Genomic DNA, 24,324 nt, shown 5'->3' on the forward strand with positions numbered 1-24,324 from the left:
CTACATTGTGTACTCATTCAGATATTATGTAAGCCACTCCATCATTCCATGGGTCTGCCATAGAATTTATTTTAGTTTTCATTCTTTTATCTTGGTTTTTATTGATTTATTTTAGTTTTTATGCTACCCTACCCTAATAAAGTGAAAATGGTCTTGAAACTAAGCGTTATCACTATATGCAAATAATTCTATTTAGAATGAAACTTTCATCTTGAAATCGCAAGCAGCATGCTTCCTGAGCTAAGTCTCATCAGTCAGTCCTTCACTGCTCATAATTCAAATTGCTTTCAACCTGCCACATATTAAAAAAAGAAGGAAGTAACCCCGAGATTTGAAGCCACAGGTGTGGGTTTGAATCCTGGCTTTGACATTTTTTTTTCTCAATGGTTAAATAAACATGATTATTAAATTTTTACAGCTATTTCACATTGTAGCTGTAAGGAGTTAAAATAAGTTCCTAATACAGTCCCTGGATACTAACAAATAATAGCTTAGTGTGTGTGTGTCTGTGTGTGTGTCTGTGTGTGTACGAAATCTTGTTTTGAAATGTTTGAAGTTTCATGCCCAGTAAATTATAAATGATACACAGTAATGGAGGGAAGCAGAGGCATGAATAATTCAAAACAGCAAATCATCCGTATATCATTTGCATGTGTTTTGAAATGTATTTTTTAATTTCATTTCAAATGTGAGTGTTTCTAATACCCAGAGAAATTACTTCAAAGGAACGACGCTACGATGTGAAGCCCTCGCTAAATGGCATCTGAGGCGCCGTCCATTTTCCCTGTTCTCTCCTCTCTGCCCTCTTCTCCTCATGCCTTGCCTGTCAAAAGACAGCAGCCACCTTCCCTGGTGGCACAGTGGTTGAGAGTCCGCCTGCCGATGCAGGGGACGCGGGTTCGTGCCCCGGTCCGGGAAGATGCCACATGCCGTGGAGCGGCTGGGCCCGTAAGCCATGGCCGCTGAGCCTGTGCATCCAGAGCCTGTGCTCCGCAATGGGAGAGGCCACAACGGTGAGAGGCCCGCGTACTGCAAAAAAAAAAAAAAAGACAGACAGCTGCCACAAAGAAACCACTTTAAGCAAAGCTCCTGCCTTTCACTCTCCCCCGAATCAGGGCCACTGGCGAAGCATTTAGATTCCCTCCTTAGAGGCAGCCTGCACTCACCAAATGAAAGCACTGGGCGCTCGGGGAGCACTCGAGTGGAGGGAGGTGATGGTGAGGGCGGGAGAGGCACGGGGCTCTGCTTAAGATGTGGAATCTGACAGTCTGGGATTCTAAACCCTGGCCAGCCTATGTGACCTTGGGCAAATTGCGGACTGTTTCATGCCTCAGTTTCCTCCACTGTAAACATGCAATGCTAATGCTATCAGGTATCTCATATGGTTTGTTGAAGATCAAATTGTATTTATTTTAATGTAGTTATAATATTGTGTGTGTGTGTGTGTATAAGGCTCAATGTGGATAATGCATCATATGCAGAAGAGATCTGTATTAGGCTGATTTCCCTTTGGATGATAAACTCTTACTTATAAGTTGGTGTTTTCCTACAGAGACCTGCAACACCTTTTTTGTGAAACCTGAGAAAAGCAAACAGGATTCTTGACCTCATCTAGTGTCTGTATTTTCCACAAAACGTATCTCTCTTTCCCAAATGAAGCTGTTTTAGCTGTTTTTACAGGTTTACCCCACGCAGACAGAATTCGAGCTGGTGCCTACGTACAAACACGCACACGTCAACAGTGATATCGGAAACACTTAAAAATAATCGTAATAAAAAGAATGAATGAAAAGTTAATCCTTAGCAATTCTTAATGCCAAGCACTGTTCTAGTCATTTTATGTACGATAACTCATTTACTTCTCAGAACCATCCTGTGAGGTCAACTATATTATTATCCCAATTTTACTGTTGAAATACAGAAACTCAGAGAGGTCATGTCGTTGTTCAAAGGTCGTCATAGGTAACAATATACGCATTATGACCCAGGAGATCATATCATTTATTGACTGTTCCAGGACGCTCTTGAACATGAAAGGGGGCAAAAACAGGAACAAAAGTTCACTCTAATTACAGGTGAAGGCCAAACAGCTTGCAACACCCATATCATGTTATGCAATTAGTAAATGAATGAGTTCTTATTACATTTCTACTTGAGCAGTATATTGCCCTAAGACTGTCGGATGGTCATTAGTATGCTTTAAGTAAGGTGTTCTTAATTAAAGCCATCCATGCTTGTGGTAAATAAAACTGTGTTTGAGCTTGCAACATGATGAGTTTCACTTCAGAGATGCAGGCTCAGCCAATATTTTCATATGCTACCTGTAACCTTTCACAGCAGAAATATGATCAAGGTATTGGTTCATTAACTCTCTGATTGTCCTTCCGTACCATGGCCATTAGCTGATGTTTTGCCTTTCACTGTAACACATACACAAGACTGAGAGTTTAAGGGACAGACATCCCTGGAGCATGATGAACGGTGGAGTGCATCTTTGCCTTTTTATGCAGATGAAGTCAGCCCCTGACTTCCACAGGGACAGCAACAAGTCATTGACAGGCAATTTCCCCACTGGGGCTCCTGTCTTGAAGTAAAAAAGGAAAGGAAACAGCTTTCTATATGGTCAGCTTCTTGAGGGCACTTATAGGGACACTGTGCACTATTGATGTCCAACCCCAGGAATAGATAACCTGGTAGGAACTCAGACAATGACATTGAATACGAGTCAACCTGCTAGAAAATCTATATCCCCAAGAACCTGGCTCTCCCCACATATATGAATGAATAATGAAAAAGAAAATGAATTCTCATTGTTTTAAAGAGACATATAGGGCTTCCCTGGTGGCGCAGTGGTTGGGAGTCCGCCTGCCGATGCGGGGGACACGGGTTCGTGCCCCGGTCCAGGAGGATCCCGCGTGCCGCGGAGAGGCTGGGCCCGTGAGCCATGGCCGCTGGGCCTGCGCATCTGGAGCCTGTGCTCCGCAACGGGAGAGGCCACGACAGTGAGAGGCCCGCGTACCGCAAAATAAATAAATTAATTAATTAAATAAAGAGACATATACCATATTTCATCAATTGTAACACCCATTTTTCATATTTTAATATTTCAAAAATTAGTATGGTACGTCAAAGTGTCATTGTTTAATTGCCAGAGTAGGGTTTTTTTTCTATATTTCTTTCTTGTTGTCCATAAAAGAAAGGTATATCTTAGCATCGATGACATCTTAGATTTGATGAAATATATTATCTACCAGATATTAGCAAGATCTCAGCACCACTTGCATTGAATCAGAAAAAAGAGGTAATAGTTAAAAACTGCATCAACCTTTAAACTACAGTTCAGTAGATAAGTAGGAAGTTGGTCATAACTTCTTCACCAGCTGGCTAATTCCCATATAAGTATTTTTCTCCCTTTCTTGTTTTCTCCTCTCAGTAAAACAGAAAAGGGTAGATATGAAGTTCCCAGCATTTATTATATTTTTCTGAACTGTATTGTTGTCCCTAGAGTATGAGCTCTTTGGACCCAGCGTTCTAAGTCTGTGGTTCTCAATTTTTTGTATGTATTAGAATCTCTTGAGGAGCTTCTTGAAAATCCGTTGTCCTCCCCTCCTACATGAGCATTCTGTTTTGCAAGGTCTAGGATAAGACCCAAAGAGCTGTATTTTTAATCCTAGGGTGATTATGATGGCCCATGTGTTTGGAATTAGCCCATCACTGCGAAGGACTTGAATTTAGAGACTCTGGTGTCAGGAGTATGCACAGAGCTGTATTTGATCGGGACATACACTGACAAAAGGAAGAATTCTGATATTGCATTGTTTCCTATGCGCTGATTACTCAAAGGTAAAACATGTCCTGGTAATGCCCCTGATACCTGTTTCTGTTGGGGATGTTTTTGTAGCTGTGCCACATAAAATCGGACGCATCATTGATGGGAGTCCTGCAGATCGCTGTGCAAAACTAAAAGTGGGAGACCGGATCTTAGCCGTGAACGGCCAGTCTATCATCAACATGCCTCACGCTGACATCGTGAAGCTCATCAAGGATGCAGGTCTTAGCGTCACCCTTCGCATCATTCCTCAGGAGGGTGAGTGCCCGCACGGGGGCCGTGGAGCCCACCTGGCTGCGGTCAGGGTGTCAGAACGTCACAAGTTGTTCTTTCCATGTTTGCAAAACTTAACACCCTGTTGCAACCCATATCCTGTTTACTCAGTACCAGTTTCATTCAAAGATCAAGCTATGTGGTGTTGTGGGTAACTAGTGTGAATCCCAAGGCCCTGGCTTATCCAGTCACTCCCTTTGGTCCCGGGAGTGCTGTTTTTATGGTTCTATGAAGCCAGAACCCATTCAACAGAGATGATAAAGTTACACATCTGACGGAAAAAAAAAATATTCCTGTGAACAGTTAAGCTCTGGAGGATTCTTCCAAGTCAGATCGATGTTGAAAAGCTTGAGGAAGTTGTGGTATAAAGAGAGCTCCTTTAGGAAATGTTGCAGCTGATAAGAATTGTAAATGCCCACTTAGCCTTTTGAATTCCTCTGTACAAGGACTCCCCCCTGAGGCTTGAGGAGTAGTGAGCATCACAACTCACAGCCATGCCTTAAGGGGCCGCGGAATTCTCTGAGCACCGATTCACCATCGGTTCACCATTTCCAGACACAGTGGGTTCATTACTAGCTGCTGGCTCATTAGTGACATTTGTGAATTCAGCCTCTGGAGCTCGCTGGTGAGTGGACCACAGTGCCCACGTGGAGAAGAATGGGCTCACTCACCTTTGTCCCCTCTGGTTTACTCGGTCTCCTCCTTTCCTCTGGGGACTATCTAACAAGCAGGCATCAACAGCCACCTGACTTTAAATATAAAACAGTGATTCTCAGTGGAGGTGATTTTGGCCCCCCAAGGGGCATTTGGCAATGTCTGGAGACATTTTTGCTTGTCATGATCGGGCCGGGGGTGCTACTGGTGTCTAGTGGGTAGAGGACAAGGATGCTGCTCTGTAAACATCCTACAGAGCCTAGGACCACCCACCACAGCAGGAATTATCTGGCCCCAAGTGTCCGTAGTGCCAAGGTTGAGAAACCCTGATGATACAAGTGGAGAAGAAATTTTAAAATTTAGGGTGAGAGCAAAGGAAGGGGAGAGTGATTTATAAGGGAATGCTAATAGATCACTTCTTTTTTGTCACCCAGCCAAAAAAGAAAAAGACCATTTTTAACTTGTTATCTGCAGGCAACAGTATGTATAAAATATTTAACAGAAGTTAACTCTAAGCAAAATTGGTCACAAAAGACTGGCTTCTCCCTTTTCCCAGTATGAAATATGTCTGTCCTGCTCTTATTCCAACATGGAGAGATAACTTCAGTTGAAAATTTGATGCTAAACAAGAAAGACCAAGAAGCAGTTTTAACAGAGAACAACTTATGAACCTTCCTCTGTCCAATGTTCTTTTTTCTTTCCGGAGAACCATGGAGTCCAGAGGATTATTAGACAATAAGACAAACAAGGAGATTGTGAAAAGCACTTACTTTTCTGATGGTTAATTCCTTATCCAAACTTTGGAATACTGGTAGGACTTCTCATCACAACCAAAAAGTAGTGGCTAAAACACTTTTCTTGCAGCAAGTAATGCTGGAACAAATAGAATATATTTTAGAGCTTACTCCTTTGAATGATTTTTCATCATTTTAATAAGTTTTGCATGGTAATCTTTTCTTCTGACAAAATGACGAGAGATTCTGTTCATAACCTTGTTCAGCAACCTCATGATTAATGGAAGAATACTAATTCCGGGAGCGGTCTTAGAACTTGCTAAGTCTAAGCCGCTATCTTAAAGCCTAACAGAAACTAGAAGCCCTGAGTCATGTGACGAAGCAGAGGAAACAACTCTGGCCGCCTGTTGCCCTTTATCAGATGCCAACCTGGGGCTTCCCTGGTGGTGCAGTGGTTGGGAGTCCGCCTGCCGATGCAGGGGACACGGGTTCGTGCCCCGGTCCGGGAAGATCCCACATGCCGCGGAGCGGCTGGGCCCATGAGCCATGGCCGCTGAGCCTGTGCGTCCGGAGCCGGTGCTCTGCAATGGGAGAGGCCACAACAGTGAGAGGCCCGCGTACCGCAAAAAAAAAAAAAAAAAAAAAAAAAAAAAAGCCAACCTGACTGCATTTGCCTCTTTGGTTTCCCACCGCAGAGCTCAACAGCCCAGCCTCGGCACCCAGCTCAGAGAAGCACAGCCCCCTGGCCCAGCAGCACAGCCCCCTGGCCCAGCCCAGCCCGGCCACCCCCAACAGTCCTGTCGCCCAGCCAGCTCCTCCTCAGCCGCTTCAGCTGCAAGGACATGAAAACAGGTAAAGTCTCCTCTGGCTTTTCTGCTGCTGAGTAGTGAGGGACGTGGAGGGAGAGAGAGTTTGGGACAGGACAGGTCACAGGCAGGAGAGAGATCTGCATAATGTAGAAATCACCGTGTGCACCTTTGTGTGATTTTGAGATTGTATGTATGTTGTAAACGTAGTTTCATTAGCAAATACAGGTGTCTATCCTTCACAGTAAGAGAAGCTTTCCTGAGGAAATGATGCATCATTGCAGATGAGTAGGGTTTACCTAGCTGTAGAGCACATTAAAGAGGGTCCAGACGGAGTCATAGATACAATATACAGTATCATATACAAAGGCCCTTTGGCAGGAGGGAGTATGCAAGCACGAAGGAGGGAAATAAGGCCAGTGTAGTGGGGGCAGGAGCATGGTTTGAGATGAAGCCAGTGAGGCTGGCTGGTGGGGAACTGCCCTAAAGGGTCTCATAGGTTTGTTAAAGATTTTGATCTTTATCGTACGTGTTGTGAGAGGTCATTGGAGGGTTTTAAGCTGAGGACTGACATCCTTGGAGTAGCTTTTCAAGATCTCTCAGTTGGCCCCGTAGAGAGCACACTGGAGGCTGATCAGAATGAATGAAGTTAGAAGTGGCCGCCGTGGCCACCGAGCCATGCACGTGATGGCTCGGAGAATAACGGCGGCGTGGAGGTGGGAAACGTTGAAGGATTTGTGAGCATGAATGTAAGTTAGTATTCTTACTGCATTTCACCTTATATCCACCTGCCCACGGTCTCATGAGATTCTTCCATTTCACATCACGAACTAATGTGATCAGGCCCTGTGAACTTGCAGAATAAAAGGCTGCCACAGGAAAACAACACTGTCTTCTTATTGAGACGTGTGTGTAATGGGGAGCCTGGGTTAGGTTGCGCCATTAAAGAAAGAGATGAAGACATGTTCCCATGTTGGTTTTGCCCTTTCGAAGGAGAAAAATAGAACAACCCACGGGAACATCTCTGAAAACAAAACCCTCACTGGTCCTTTCCGTGATTCTAACGTTTTCTGAACATCTGCTACCCATCTCCTGCCTCCCCTGTTGGTGAAGATGAAGTGAGACCCAGTTTTTGAGTCCCAGAACTTTCTAGATTTACCACTCACAATGTTGCAAAGCCAATACTTGCCCTGTGCCAGAAGTGTTCTTTCCATGAAGCCCTGTTCTATTCTGATTTCTCCCATTTGCTTTCATAGAAACATAAATATCTATTGTCCTCAGCTGTTTATGGTTTTAATATAGTCCAGGGAAGAAAAACGACTAAGCTCCATAAGGTAAATGATACAGAGGCAAGTTTTTTTTTTGCGGTACGCGGGCTTCTCACTGTTGTGGCCTCTCCCGTTGTGGAGCACAGGCTCCAGACGCGCAGGCTCAGTGGCCATGGCTCACGGGCCCAGCCGCTCCGCGGCATGTGGGATCCTCCCGGACCGGGGCACGAACCCGTGTCCCCTGCATTGGCAGGTGGACTCTCAACCACTGCGCCACCAGGGAAGCCCAGAGGCAAGAATTTGACAGTCCAGAAGAGGAGTATGTCCTGGGTGCCTCAGTAATAAGCCCCAGATGTGCTTGCTTTCACCATGTGTTGTTTGGACACATTGCACTGGCTTTCCCCGGGATTCACTTTAGATTTAGGAGGAAGGACCTGAGCGCTCCAGCAGTCCCGGAGCCAGCTTCAGACGCTTCCACTTGGCTCTGCTACTGTCAATTAAACCTCCCAGCCACAACTGCGTCTTCCCTTTCCAGAGTTAAACTTTCCGGAAATTGGACTCTTGCTTCTGGCCTGTGGGTGGGTAATCTCATCCCTAGTGTGTTATAGTTCAGTGGGGAGAATGACAAATGGGCAAGGCCACTCTCCTGTCCCCATCGGCTACTAGTTACAACCGGGGACTAGGCCCCTGTCAAAGAAGCAACAGCCTTTGGATGGTTTTGTTTTTGTCTTTGTCTTTGTTTTTGTTTTGCCTGACTGTGGGATAAAATATTTCCTGACTCTGGGATTAACAGATTGACCTGGTCCAAATTTCTATAAATTACCAACAAATTTACCCAGAGTTCTTAGCTATTTTTGCTTCAGTAATATTAAATGCCTGGAAAGTGCCCACTCCTGTTCTAGGGTCCTTTCCTGGCACTGAGGTTTCCTGGCTTTGCTGTTTGATTGTTAGTAGATGGCTCTTTTCCAAATGAATGAAGAGATTCCATAATCTTACAGGTACTAGAACCATTTTTCTAGCTGCATTTAAAAATGGTCATGGTATCAGAGAGAAACTCTTTGCCTTTTTCTAGATCAGGCTACATACAGATGTCTCCAAGACAGCTTGTATGCCAAGCACACAGTATGAATTTCCTATTAATTCATTTGTACACGAAGTGCCCACCTACATGTCAAATTGAGCCAGTTTCCATGTTAAAGTGAGATAAAATAAAGTGACAATCTGCTCGCAAATTTTTATCTTATGAGTTAGGAGAAGTGAATATTTTATCCTGTCTTATTTACTCTTGAATTGGCTTCCTCCTGACACTCTGCACACCTCTACTTGTTTCTCTGTCTCATAACATCCTTTTGGTGCGTGCTCAGGAAACAAAATAATTTTAATATGAACATAAGCAAAATCCTGTTCAAGGAGAAACATTTTTTGAAAACAACAAACAGCCCTTGTGTAATATATTCAGAAACTAAGTATAAATAGCAGAGATCACCTTCCCAGCAAAGGCAATCATTATTTACTTCTTTTAAATAGCAAGATTAGTGGAAAGCATTGGAAATTGGCTTCTTTCATAGTCTTTGTGCACTAGATGCTGCAGGCTGGAAGCAATTCTTGAAAGGCCCACATGAGGCAAAAGCCCACCGTAAGATCCCCTACCACCTGGGCAGCATTTTTTGATTCTGGAACTTATTCATACCATAAAATTCTGCTAGAATTTACCATTAGCAGTCTGGTTTTATCATCTCTAAAGTCTCTTTAATAGTGAATTAATAGCTACAAAGAGTTATACTGATATACAACCTACGAACCTTTCATAAGTAAAGGAACTTTTAAGAGGCTGTTTGTTTGTTTTTAATGATCCTGAGTTCTCCTTAAAATAAAGTGTTTCACAAATTCAGAGTAACAACTTTTGCCCTAACTAGTGTATCATTCATTTAAAAGTTAACAACACTCATAAAAATTAAGTATATTTTCCTTATTAAAGAATTCTTCTTCAACATAAAATCCTGCATGTGGCACTGTTGAATGAAATGGGAATGCTCAGAGGCAGGCTTGGATGGCTGCTGTTACAAGTTCTAACTGTCCCTGTTTCTAAGGCTCTGGGGAGACTCTTATCATCTCACCCTCTTCTGCTATACCTCATGACACATCTGGTTGGAAACAAAGCTCATAATGGATATTCCATACCAATACCACAGAGATAATGAAAATAAAGTGACTGTGCTATAACTTAAAACAATGTGACATCTAAACCACCAAGCACATGATTTCTAAAAAGGAACCGATACACACCAACAAATGTCACCCAGTCCAATTCCTTTTGTTTAATTCATGCGTTTGCCTAGTTAAGCATCTTATTCAAAGCGTATTTTAAATAATTCTATTCTCAGAATGCACACTCTCAGTAGGTGAGTGGACAGCTTGCTGAGGTATAAAGCAAAGCCTAAAGTATGCATCTCACAAAAGGAACGTGTCACTTCTGCAAGTTAAGTAACAAATGGGAACTACTCAAAGCGTTATTAAAATAACTGCATTTCTAACCCCCTTTCAAAACCCCAAATAAACACATCTATTGCCATACACTATCAGTGTGTGAATGTGTTTTTCTAATCGACCTGTATCCCTAAGTAGCTCATTATATGGAGTGTTGTCATGGCAACAGGCAATGAACTACAGAGTTAAGTGGCCTCTATATTATGGTGATAATTTTTTCAGTTTATCTTATTAATGATCCCATAATGGTAGGTATTGGCTACTTTAGCCCTTTTTTGGCCCTGGAAGCCCCTCAGTTTAGAGCAATTTGGATTCACAGAACAGAACTAAACAATTAGTTTTGGTCTCTGTATGTATTAATAACTAGAAACGAAATAATATCTAGAAACAAGAATAAGACAAGTGTCAGACATAAACACTTTTGCCTTTCCTTCTGTCTAATGACCATGATAGTATCTGATACTAAGCCCGAGAGTTACGGTCTAGTATTTAAACCTCTGTATGATATGTTTCTACTTTTAGCAATGACCCAGTGACTTTCTGCTTGATTTGTAGTTGGTGATTATACCTTACTTTCACTCCTTTAACCTCTGTATGATATTCAAAAAGCCCCAAGCTAACAGGTTAAAACAGCCTTTAGTTAGATATTCATAGAGTATTTAGAGATCACTTCAATCCTGTTTTCATGAAGTAACGGATGCTGTGTGTGTGTCAGAGAGAGAGAGAGAAATTGAGACTGTTGGTTTACTGATATTAAGACAGACTGTTGCTTGGGGATGTACGGTTAAGTGTGTGAGTCCCTAGATTTGCTGCAGTTGCACAGTTTTTAAATAGCAGAGTCCAAGAAGGTTATCCGTAAGTCCTTTTCCACAAAGTTCTAAGTGACCATCACTTTTACCTTGATTTCTTAAGGAGCCAAATGAAAAGTATACCGTATGGCATTTGTCAGAGATTTAAAAATAATACTTATCATTTATTGAATCTTCTCATAATCCTGAACATGAAAAGGACCAACAAGAGGTGTGGCCTCTCCATGCCTGGAGGCCCTGAAGTCGTTCTAATCTCCTTAGAATGCTGAGATACCAAAGCAAGTACCATTTCCATTCATTTAGTTACAGGTCAGAAGTAAAAGCAAGGCAAGATGTGAAACCAGATATCCGACAGCCTCCGTTCACGGACTACAGGCAGCCCCCACTGGACTACCGGCAGCCCCCAGGAGGGGACTATCTGCAAGCCCCGCCCTTGGACTACAGGCAGCCCTCCCCTGACACCAGGCAGTTCCCTCTGTCAGACTACAGGCAGCCCCAGGTACCTCAAAGATCCCGTTGCATTTATTTCATTTTTCCAATCAGCAGACCTGTCATTCCCACACACACACAACTCTGGTGCACTTATTTATGGTGCTCCACAGCAGTGAATGAGAAAATTCAAAGGAGAGGTAATATCACTCAGGCCTATATGCAATAGTTACATGTTTGCCCAATAAACAGATGAGTACTGAAGGATGCGTACCAAAGTAAACAAGCTACCCAGCAATTCTTTTAATGACTGAGGAAACTGTGTTCCGATCTGCTCAGGCCTTTGGAATCTTGTCTTGCATTTTGCTAGATGGTGAAATCACATTACTCCTCACGATATCGTGTCAGTTGGAACACGCTAACTATGCGAGAGAAGAACAGAGGGACAGGCCGGGGAAGCTTCTCTGATATTAAACAATTGTTTATTCTATCTTCTCCCCAACCCCAAAGGATTTTGATTATTTCACTGTGGACATGGAGAAAGGAGCCAAAGGATTTGGATTCAGTATTCGTGGAGGAAGGGAGTACAAAATGGATCTGTACGTGTTGAGATTGGCAGAAGACGGGCCAGCAATAAGAAATGGAAGGATGAGGGTAAGAGTGTTCTCTTTTTATAGAATTGCTTAATTCTGAAAGAAGCGCTCCTTGTGGTGTTTTCTAAAGGTTCGCCCAAACATTGTTTAAGAATGATCTCTCGTTTTCCTTCTTATGGCTTCTAATTGAAAACTCTCAAGATGGTGTTTATATATATATATATATGTTTCTCTAAAGAACAAACTAAAGAAAACAAAGTAATCTAAGAAATAGCTTGAAATGGAAACATGGCTCCATAATTTTTTGCGTGGTTTGAGGATTTGGTTTTTATCTGAGATTGAATCTTTTGAAATTTATTTTTAGTGTCATGCTTTTTTCTTCACATGGTTTTGTGTTTCTTTGGGACTACTTCTTTGGAGTTGACTGGCTTGGGCTTTGACGTTGGGCAGAAAGAAGCAGGAGAAAGGGGAATGAGGCTTCTTTGATACACGTTGTCCTTAAAGATGGTAGCAGTCAAACATTTTCCAGTTCGAGTTTAAGCTGAGGGTGGATTTTTAATGTAATAGTTACTTTGAGGCACCTGGTGGACGCATAACTGATTCTTCCTCTCAAGGTACAAAACAAAACTTGCTAACGATACAGAACACTAGTCAGTCTCTCTCTATAAAATGTCATCTAGTAAGCACATAGAAAAGGTTAGTTATTAGAAATAAAATCTAGAATGATTCTTCTCCTCCCTCCTTGCTCTTTAAGTTAATACAGAAAAGCTGTGGTTCTCGGGTTCTAGAGCTTCAGATTCTTGGGCTGAGTTTCACCAACCGACTGCTCCTGTCAGTGGAATGGAACTGACATTCCTACCACCCAGTCTGCCATTTCTATAGTCTCATTTCCAAGTCAGTGAATCATCCATGGTGCAAAAGTAGAAAGTGTACATGTGTCTATTTTTCTCCATGCCTGTACAATCCCTTGACAACTGGGAAGTATCCAAGTTGGAATTTGAACCCAGGCAAGGCTGACTCAGGAGAATGACAGTCCCCGCCTTGATCCAACACCAGTCTCCTCTTACCCCTTCTGCATGTGGTTTTAGAATCAGTCTCTGCATGGTTTCTTGCCTCCCCGTTCCCACTTTGTTAACAATGCTGCAAAGCCAATTCACAAGTGGTTCGATAGAACAAAATTAATCTTTGTGGTGCAGTGGAAAACAACGCAGCACAGAAGCCATGAGTGAGATGACCAGAGCCCTGTGAGAGGGGACCTCCCCTTACTCCACAAGTGGATTTTAGAGGTGTGGGTTCCAAACGGTGGCCACATTTGATAACAAATGGTCGAAATGGCTAATCAATGTATTCAGTTCTCCCAAAACATAGAAGCCTAAATATAGAAGTACTCTTATGTAAAAAGAATACTCTTTCTATAAAATTTAAGCCAAAGCAGTAGTTCTCAGTGTGGTCCCTGACATCAGCATCCCCTGGGCATGTGTTAGAAATGCGGATTCTCCAGCCCCGTCGCAGACCTACTGAATCAGAAACTCTAGGAGTGAGGCCACCAGGCTGTGTTTGTGTGATCCACCTCCAGGTGAATCTGGTACAAGCTGAAGTTTGGGAACCACTGAGCTAAAGGGAGGCTGTCATGACATAGGTATGGCACAGTTAGGATGTGTGTGGGTCAGGCTTCGTTCATTCCCCCTAGATCCTGTCCAGGGAGTTTTCCATCCTGTTCCAATGGTTTACCTCAGGTCCTTAAATCCATGGAAACACAGATTTAGAATTCTGTAGGCAGGTGCTCAATTTTAGGAAAGATGTCTTTTCTTCTGGCAGGTGATAAAAATGAGTCCTCTACCTGGGTTTCAGAAAATGGTATTTTCACTTCTTGTCAAAGATTATAGAAATAAGCAATATTTCACCATTTTCCGAGTCATTTTTATAAAGCAATGCATTCTTTCTGTGTACAAGCTGTCCAAAAGGAGTTATTATGGCCAGTTTTAGATATGGGTGTTTATTTTGGACTACTATATATATATATATTTCTAGCTTTTAATTCTCAAAGAAAACAAGTCACTTGAAAGTCACAGAAATTCTGTGGATCAATTTTACTGTTTGATTTTATTTCTGATCTTTAAAATAAGGCTAGGAACTTGGCAGGGATGAATGGATGACTTTTTTCTGCTTTATTTAAGGGTTATACTTAATATTCAGATGTTTTGGATTTTTTTTTAAGTTTATTTTATTTATTCTTTTTTGGTTGTGTTGGGTCTTTGTTGCTGCGTGCAGGCTTTCTCTAGTTGTGGCGAGCGGGGGCTACCCTTTGTTGAGGTGTGAGGGCTTCTCATTGCGGTGGCTTCTTTTGTTGCGTAGCACACACTCTAGAGCTCAGGCTCAGTAGCTGTGGTGCAAGGCCTTAGTTGCTCAGCGGCACGTGGGATCTTCGCGGACCAGGGCTCAAACCCTTGTCCCCTGCATTGGCAGGTGGATTCTTAACCACTGCGCCACCAGGGAAGGCCTGTTTTGGGTTTTTGTTACTCATGGATTCTTACGGCATCAACGGAGAACTTGTCTAGGGTAACAAACTCCATGTCAGGGAAGGAAACTATTTCATCATGTAAGTTCAAAGGTGCTACTAGATAATACAAACGTATTCACTACTGTTTGAATTTGATAAATATTTTGTATCTGTAGAGTTAAAGATCAACAGTTGTTCTTGATCATAGCACATAACTAATTCAGATCTTGTTTTCATGTTTATTATCAAATTTAGTCATTTAAAGCTAATCTTTTCTACCTTCATTAGCACTTACTAATTAGCAATAACCTTTAATTCACAGATGTGTTTGAATTATTTCAGCAAGGACCAGGATAGATTAATATTTGCATGACTCAATGCTTTGATTATTTTAATGCATAAACTCAATAACATACAGGTTACCAATTTGGGAATTCAACAGTGAAAATAATTAGGAACTTATTATAAAATTCCCCCTTGATACCGTTGTTGCCCAGATACATACAGATCTTAAATATCTGTGCAGATGATGCTTATAAGGCAGCTGTTCACTCCATGGGTATTATGGCTTGGTTCATAAAGTTCCAAGACTTCTGAGAAAAGTAGGTGAACTAGACATTCACAGGTTACATTAAAAATAAGCTCAAGAAGAAGAGAAGCTAGTACCAGGTCCTTCCCAACCTTTAAGACACTCAGACATATTTCTTCGTGTTAACTGTGATTCCCTCACCTTCAGTGTTCATGCATTATTGCCTCTGTGCCCAAACTAAACACACGCTTTGTGATCAAGTAAGTTTGGAACACACTGTACAGTTTTGTTTTGTTTTGTTTTTCCTTTTTTCATGATCAGAAGCAGAAGGGAAAAGCTAAGAAGTGCCTGGCAATAGCAGGGTGTCTTAGATTAAACTCAGTACAGTAAAATTGCCCAACTCAGAATTACTGCACAAGAGCTGGGTGATTCTGAAAAATCACTTCATGTAACAGTTAATGAATTACTGTGCCCGTGGATTAGGACTATAAGTAGCACTAGTTTTGAACACTGAGTTAACGCACCAGATGTTAGTCTCTGAATCTGAGGCTTTTCCTGGGCCTTTTATGTTAGTCTTGGTTGTAGGACAGTGATGGTATGCGCCTGTTTAGTAGTACAAGACTTTGCTAAGATGACAGAGAAAACCAGGTAAATCCGATGTCAGAGGAGGTGGCTAACAGAGGTGTAAAAACATCCCTCTCACACTGGGAATGTTAAGAAATGATGGCACAGATACGTATTTTTAAAGCATGTCTTTAGGCATCCAACGGATATCCTAGGCATCCAAGAGAAATACCAGAGTTCTTCCCACCTCAGGTGTCCTTTTATGGATCTGGTGAGGGACAGGTGGGCATATCCCAAAAGTGAGTCCCAGGTGAATGATTTCACTCTAGTATTTCTGGGCACCTGCAGCAGAGAGAATCATCTTAGCAGAGATCTTTGGCAAGTTAGACTGTCTGACTTTCAAATTGATTAATAAGTACTCCCACAGAACATGAATTATCGCTTTCCTCCTCCTCGGAAAGTATTGTATGTTTACTCAGTTTTTTTGTTAAATAAATACTTTCTTTCCACTTGATGAAACAGGTATCCTGATAAGGTATCCTGATGAGGTCAATGGGTTCCCTCAAAACATGAGAACGTACCGACAGCAAACCACAATCAGAAAGTAGTGGGGAAAATAATGGCTCCTTCTGAGGGTCAGATTTACAAGCCAGGTCTAGATACAGGGGAGAGGATAAGAAAATCTTTTTCAGAAGATCAATTGAATGCTTATTTAAAAGAGAGATTCTAGAACCTCCTTTATCAGAAACATATAAACGTAACAATAAATGAATTTAAAGATTTACTAAAAAGATGACTATTTTGATCCCTTCTAAACCCTCAGCCCTGCTCTCAACCTCCAAAATAAGCAAACATGATGCATTTGCTTTATTAAATTTAGAAACATCAATTCACTTTGTTGAACCTCAGTGCCTATAAAATAGGAAGAATTATATCTACCATATAGAGTTTTTGGGAGGATCTGAGCAGTTTTTCAGGTGGTAGAATTAATTTTTCTTATTAAGACAAAGAAGTGAGGTATTAATTTGTGAGTGACTTATGATATTGAGAGAGGGACTTAGATATTATGACATGTCATGATATAGAACTTGAATAGAATAGTGCAATTAGAATAAACACCAAGAAAAACAATGTGAAACATAATTACATGAAATATTCACTTCATAAAAAAAAGAGAGTAGCAAGTTTTGACTTTAATTAGTAGCTAGTGTTTCAACATCAATTAATATGATGTAATAAACGTTAAAGAGCCAAAACAAAACACAATCAGTAAATGTAGACAGTAAGGGGAATGGGAAATAGAGAGATAATCGTCTTGTCTGATTGCTTTTCCTCAGTCATTCAAGAAGGCTAATATCAGAAGAGAAACACAAATGACATTCAGATTTCAAGGAAAAGTGTAAGAAAGTATTAGAAAATAGTAATGGATCTGTTTTAAAAAGAAGACTTTTTAAGTTTGTAAAATAGTCTAATAAAGTTGAGAGGGATATAATTTTCATAACTGATGAATAAATCTCTGGCACAACACTCTTAGGGACATAATCTAATTAAAAACTGAGAATAAACAGAAAACACAGGCAAAGAATAATGAACATATGAAGTAATTTGCTGGTGAAGCTTCCTAAGAAACCAGGAGACTTCTGGAGGAAAGGGATAGTAGTTCTAAAAGTGCTTGAATAAAAATTGAGTGTTGAGTTAAAAGACATCTGAAAGGAGATCCAGTTTGCTCTTGGAAAGGTATTTTCCTGTTTCCATAAAAGTATAATATTTTCCCATTTCCATAAAATATTTTTTTATTTTAAAGAAAGAACATAACTTTTTAACTTCATCACCTTAATAACTGTATAACAGCTATCCATGCCTACTTAGCATTGCATAAACTTTGGTATAAAATGGTTTATCTTCTTCCTGAAACTTACATGACACAAAAAGTCAGCCTGCAGTGCGCCTTGGAATCACCAACAACATTTTGTAAGACTGAATAATGTGTGAAAAAGATACTTACTGCTTCTCCATCTTTTTCTTTTTTTCCATTTTTTTTTTTTTAATGAAAAGGAAAATTCCCTGATGGCAGCTTCTTTTATATTTGTCACTTCTCCTTCTGTGGTCCAGACATGACTAACCTGTGACTACAGAATAAAAGTATTCTGTTTTATATTGTTTTTATTAAACATAAAACCATTTAGAAGAATATTTCTAACATATGTAATGGTATATATGCTAACAGTGATTCAAGCACCCGTGAACCCTTAGCCCAGTTTAAAAAAAAAAAAATCTCCAGTCTCCTATGATTCCATTCTCCTCCCACTCTCCAGCCTCCAGAAGTAACCAGCACCCTAAATATTGTCACTCCTTCTAGTCTTGCCACATATGTGTGTACCTCTTAACTACATTACTTAGTTTTGTACACTTAGTGAACTTTATATGAATGAATCATACTGTACATGTTCTTCTCTGTGGTTTGCTTTTTATACTTTATGTTCATGACACTCATCCAGGTTGATGCATGAAGCTGTAAATTATTCCATGGTATGAATATGCTACAGTCTATGTTAGTTATCTATGGAGAGTTGAAGTTTTCTCTATTAGTGGACATTGGGTTGTTTCCAGTTTTTTAGCAACTAACACTCTCCTTGTACATATTTCCTGCTGCACATATGCAAGAAATTCTGTAGACTATACTATATACCTAGGAGAGCATATATTTAACTTAACTAAATAACTCAGACATATTTTCCTAGGTGGTTGTACAAATTTATACTCATACCAGCAATGTGAAAGTTTCCATTACGACACATCCTCACAAGATTTGTATTTCAGACTTTTAAATTCTTATTCTGGTAGGTAGAAAATGACATATCGTTTAGGTTTAAATTTGCATTTCTTGATTACAAATAATATTCATCATCTTTCCTTAGGTTTACTGGACTTTCTTATTCCCTCTTAAAGATGCCTCTTCATATCTTTTCCCCATCTTCTGTTAAATCATTCCTTCTTTTCATATTGATTTTAGAAGTGTTTGTATGTTCCTGGTGATAGTTTTTCATGTTGCAAATACTTTACCCCAGCTTATGGCTTATAATTTCACCTTCTTTATGATGCCCTTTGATAAACAGAAGTCTTAATTTTAGTGTAAGAGACTTAATCAGCCTTTTCCTTTATAGTTTCTGCTTTCTGTGTCATCTTTGAAAAATCATTTCCCAACTCATGTTCTTAAAGATTCCCTACATCTTCTTCTAAAAGTTTTATAGTTTTGCTTTTTCATATCTGTCTTTTAATTACCTAGAATTAATTCCTCTGTGTAGTAAAAGGAAGAAATACAATTTCAGTTTTTCCAGATGGATAACTACCTGTCACAGCATCATTTATTGGATTTCCTCTCATTTCCCCCACAATCTGCAATGACAGCTCCATAATAAATAAAATTTCTATAAATGCAATGGTCTGTTTATAGATTCTTTATACTGTTCTACTGGTCTATTTTTCTATACCTACATCAATACTATACTCATCTGCCTTTTAATAAGTCTTGAGTTTTGATGGAGAAACTGTGTGTTCCCTCATCCCCAGACATACAGCTTAATTCTTCAGGAGTGTTTGAATGCTCTTGGGCCTTTGCCCTTCCGTATAAAATTTTAGAAGTTTCTTGTCCTATTGGGAATTTTATTGGAATTGCTTAGAAACCATAAATAAATGTGGAAAAACTTACATCTTTATAATATTGAGTCTTTCTGTCTGTGAACATGACATAATCCATTTATTTAGATTTTCCATAAACTGCTTAAACAAAGTTTCATAGTTTTTTCCATAACATACCTGAACATATTTTGCTAGATTGATTCTAGGCATTTGCATGTTTTACTTTTACTTTTGTATTTTAATGTAATATTGAAATTAACTGTGTTACCAGTGAAAAGAAAGACAGTTGATTTCTGTATATTGATCAATTATATCATGCAAAATTACTAAACTCTTATTAATTCAAATAAGTTATCTGTAACTTCCTCTGGATTTTCTATATAGATAATCACATTTTCTGCAAATAATGAGAATTCTGTGTCTTCCTTTTAAGTCTTTTTATTTCTTTTTCTTATTTTACTGCATTTACTTGGTTTTCAGTATGATGCTGAATAGAAGTAGTCAAACAAGCCCTCTTATTTTATTTCTAATCTTAAAGGGAATGCTTTCACCATTAAACATAATGTTGAATGAGTTTATATAAATAACCTTTATCAGATTAAGAATGTTCCATTCTATTACTAGTTTGCTAGAGAGTTAATTATGAATACATGTTGAATTTTATGTACTATTTCTACATCCATAGAAAGTATATGATCTCTTTCCTTTAATATGCTAATGAACATGATTAAGAATATTATTAGTATATTAATGGACTATTATGTTAAATCATTCTTGATTTCCTCAGTTAAGCTATACTTATTCATGATGATCTTTTTTATGCATTGCTCAATTCAGTTTTCTGTTATTTCCTTTAAGATATTTGCAGCTATGTTTGTGAATAAGATTAGCCTGTAATTTTCTTTTCTTATAGTGTTGGTGAATGATTTCAACATTAGTGTTATACTAGCCTTATAAAGTGAGAAAGAATAATGCCTTTTGTTATAGTCATTGCTGTTGTTATCTGGAAAAGTTTAGGTTAAGAATTGTCCTTGAATGTTTGGTAGAACGCACCTATAAATCCATCCAGGTCTGGTATACTTTTTGTGTGTGAAAATTTTAAACCACATTGCATTTCTATAATAATTAGGGTATTCAGATTTTCTATTTCTTCTTAAGTCAGTTCTGATAAATTTCTTTTTTTCTGATAATATATTTCATCTTAGTTTTCAAAGTTTTTATAATATTATCTTATTATATTTTTCATATTTAAAGCATTTGTATTTATGTTCCCTTCTCATTTATTTGACTATTGTTTATTTGTGTATTCTTTCTGTTTTTCTTTATTAATCATGCCAGAGATTTGTCCATTTTTTATTCTTTTAAAGAACCAGCTTACATATTTTGTTCTCTTGCTTATTCATTTGTTTTTATATTTAATATTTCTCTGCCTCCATTTTCTTTGGGTTTACTCTGTTCTTATTTTTCTTGCTCCTTAAGTTGGATGCTTAGCTCAGTACTTCTGAAGTTTTCTTTATTTCTATTGATCATGTATGAATTTAAGGCTGTAGTTTTGATATGTAGTATGTTCATTATTTTAAGTTCTAAATATATTCTAATTTCCACTATGATTCATTCCACTATTTCTTCTTTGATGCATGGATTATTTAGAAGGTGTTTTTGGTTTTTATTCCTAAAAGTATGGGGATTTTCTGGTTAGTTATCTATCTTTGATCTTTAGTGTAATTCCATTGCCATCAGAGAATATATTCTATATGATTTCAATCTTTCAAATTTATTGTGGCTTACTCTTTGGCCTTACATGTATTCAGTTTTTTGTATATGATCCATGTGTGCTTGAAAAGAATGTGCATTCTGTAATTACTGAGTGCAGTATTCTATAGATGTATTCACTGGATAAAGCTTGATTATTGTATTATTCAAATATTCTATATTCTTACTAATTTCTATGTATTTGATCTGTTAAATATTGATCTAGGTGCTTTAAAAGTTTTTCTTTTTTTTGTTAAAGATCTTGTAAATTTTTCTTTCATCTGTCAAGCTTTGCTTTGTATGTTTTAAAGCCATGTTATTTGGTATATTTTCCCGATGAATTGAATCTTTTATCATTATGCAGCAACCTACGACATCTCTGTCAATACTTTTTACTTTCAAGCCTGTTTTGTCTGATATTAGTAAGGATACCTTTCAACCTTTCTGTGTCCTTATATTTTATGTGTTTCTCTGGTCTATGTAGCTAGTTTTCTATTTTTTTTCACGGCATATGTTAACTAGATCATTTTAGTCAATTTATATTCATTTTGATTACTAATATTTTTATTGATTTCTATCGTTTTATCCTGTCCCTTTTCTGTCTCGCTCTTTTTATTCTTTTTACCTTACTTTGAATAGTCTGGGTTTCCAGTTCACGCAGGTATCTCGTTCATAGCCCCAAGCTGTATTTCCTATCCTTGATGCCCATCCATCACAATAGAAACTCAGGTTTCCCAGGAAAAGGTAAAGCTCCCTTTGGCATTTGTTTGCCTTCCAGGAGTCCCACGTTCACTTTGTTTTTGGCATCAGGGGATTCTTTCGTTTCTTGCCTGTTCAGCAATGGTAAGGTTATTCAGGGTATCTAACCCACCATATTGCTAGAAACAGAAGTTTATGTCACATTTACCTTTAATGACCAAATTATGGTTGCTGAAACTATATCCAGTCTTAGAGCTGGCAGTTAGTCTCCCTCTCCCAGTGTCTTCACGTAGGAGGCCCAGAGGGCAACCTACATGTGCCCACTGCTGTCGCTCTGTAGCCTGTCTTCCTCTCCAGCTCCAGTTCCACTGGTGAGGTTCCCCTGCCCACAAAGCCACTGATGAGTTCTTGCTACAGTCCCACCTGAGGCCTCCACAGCTTGGGCCTTGAGTGTGATGCACACACTACTGGGTCCTGGGCAGAGAGAATTATGATCTCCTCCTCACCCTCTGCCACACTTTGCCTCTTCAGCACTGTGGCACCTCTGCTTGGCCCACAATCTCACAAAGGTGAGGGGTGGTCACAAAACTCACTGCCTGCAGCGACCAGGCAGGGAACATATACAAGTGAAGAATGGAGGGCCCGGACTTCCCTGGTGGCGCAGAGCTTAAGAAGCCGCCTGCAATGCAGGGGACACGGGTTCCAGCCCTGGTCCGGGAAGATCCCACATGCCTAGGAGCAACTAAGCCCGTGCGCCACAACTACTGAACCTGCGTTCTAGAGCCCGCGAGCCACAACTACTGAAGCCCATGCGCCTAGAGCCCGCGCACCGCAACAAAGAGCAGCCCCCGCTCGCCGCAACGAGAGAAAGCTTGTGCGCAGCAACGAAGACCCAACACAGCCCCAAATAAATTTTTTTTTAAAAAGGAAAGAATGGAGGGCCCTTGGCCCTCCTGAAGAGCAGTCTCTACTACCCAGGCCAACTGTAGATCCATGGTAACTCTGGCTTCCTTCTTCTAAGTCTTTGAATTTTCAAGAGAAAGCAAAAGTCTGTATTTTAAAGAATTAACCAGATTTGAAAAAAAAAGTTTTTTCGCTTAAAAAAGCTGCACAGGCCAAACAAACAAGTCTGCAGACAATGTGAGGTTCACAGCTACACCATTTCTGTCACCTGTTGTAAACGGATCCTAGAGCAAAGGGATGGCGGAATGGCTGAGGGCAGAGAGGGGGAAGGAGCTCCTATACCAGCAGGGTCTGAGGACCCAGCACAGGCAATCAGAAGTGCTCTAGTGTGCACTGGTGTACTTCTAGGAGAGACTAACGCAGAAATGCCTGAAATGCCTCAGAAATGTGCATGGTGAGGAAAATCTGTGTCAAATTTTGATCTGTGCCTCCTCTTCATATTTGAAATTTTAAAGATGGTTTTCACTCCTAGAAAACTTATCTTGATGGCCCAGATTACTTTGTGTTTGTCATTTCCCACCAGATCTTAGAGAAATCACTTCTGGGAGGGGACACATTTAGTAGTGTGCAGATTCCTGGTGACCACTCAGAAGAATCCCACCTTATCTTCCACGGACTGAGTTGCTTGTCCGGCCCATGAATGTGTGGGCCTGCCACCTGCCTGAATTTGGGGAGGAGCCCTTTTCACATCTTGCTCATATCCCGTCACTGGGTTTGAATGGCATGACATCCCATCTTGAATGAGTGTGCCCTTGAGTGAGAAAAACAAAACAAGGAGGCTGTCTCCCTTAGCAACAAGAGACGCTCACACAGAATTTCCCAGTGCGGGAGAAAGTTGGGTTAAAAATAGTGAGATACACCTACCCATGGGCCTATCTCAGTTCGAAGAGTCTATCTGTGGTCATTGACATACATTTAAGAACTACGTTCATGGGACTTCCCTGGCGGTCCAGTGGTTAAGACTCCGCCTTCCAATGCAAGGGGTGCAGGTTTGATCCCTGGTCGGGGAGCAAAGATCCCACGTGCCTTGCGGCCAAAAAACCAAAACAGAAGCAATATTGTAACAAATTCAATAAAGACCTTCAAAATGGTCTACATCAAAAAAAATCTTTAAAACAAATTAAATTTAAAACAAAAAGAACTACGTTCACTTCATTTGTTTTCAATCACCTAATCTAAGATACTTTCATTGTCTCTTAAGTTTATTCGATTTCTTCCTTAGCTTGAAGACCAGCTTAGAGGGAAGTTCTTACCTGTCTTAGTGACTTCATAGGCCAATCCCTATCTTGGTCCCTTTCCTTTTTCCTCAGTCTTCTCCTCCCTTATAAGAAAATGTGTGGTAGTCAAAATGGCAGGAGCCGGACAGACCTGATATTCAAACACTGGCTCAACAACTCACTGGCAGTCTAGCTCCGACCTTGGATGAGTTACCCCGTCAAGGGCTTATAGCTGCCCTGTGGCATCAACCAAATACCAGGCCTCCTGTGGGCAGCTTCAGGGACATGCACATAAGGTAGAGAGGGAAAAAGTGTCCTCCTAGCCAGCAGGACCAATTCAGTCAACCCTAGCAACCCGTAGAATGATAACATGTCCACATATCCCATAAGTTAGTTAACAGAGTCAATTTTACTCATCTGTAAAATGGGGTGATATCTTCCAGGAAAGGTAAAGTGCCTGCTTCAATATTCCTGAGTTTCCTCCTTTCTCTCTCCTTCCTTCTCCCCAAGACCTGTACTTCTATTAAAATACTCAGTGCTCTAAGCCTGGAGATACAGAATACATTTTTTTAAGTGTGT

The 24,324-nt window shown here is 40.1% G+C and overlaps 1 protein-coding gene across 2 annotated transcripts in view; it reads left to right on the forward strand.

The window, feature by feature from the left end:
• MAGI2 (membrane associated guanylate kinase, WW and PDZ domain containing 2) overlaps window positions 1–24,324 on the forward strand; it is a gene marked incomplete at its 3' end in the record, with an annotated part of 1,332,164 nt that overhangs the window by 1,224,101 nt on the left and 83,739 nt on the right. For both annotated transcript variants that reach the window (XM_081243891.1, XM_081243892.1), the window contains exons 17-20: window positions 3,902–4,087; window positions 6,186–6,342; window positions 11,164–11,359; window positions 11,800–11,943. In XM_081243891.1, coding sequence (XP_081100017.1) covers window positions 3,902–4,087; window positions 6,186–6,342; window positions 11,164–11,359; window positions 11,800–11,943 — 683 coding nt within the window. The remainder of the gene's footprint in view (window positions 1–3,901; window positions 4,088–6,185; window positions 6,343–11,163; window positions 11,360–11,799; window positions 11,944–24,324) is intronic.

This window comes from Mesoplodon bidens (genome assembly GCF_964165515.1).
Source record: "Mesoplodon bidens genome assembly, chromosome: 9".
In the NCBI taxonomy this organism is placed as follows: domain Eukaryota; kingdom Metazoa; phylum Chordata; class Mammalia; order Artiodactyla; family Ziphiidae; genus Mesoplodon; species Mesoplodon bidens.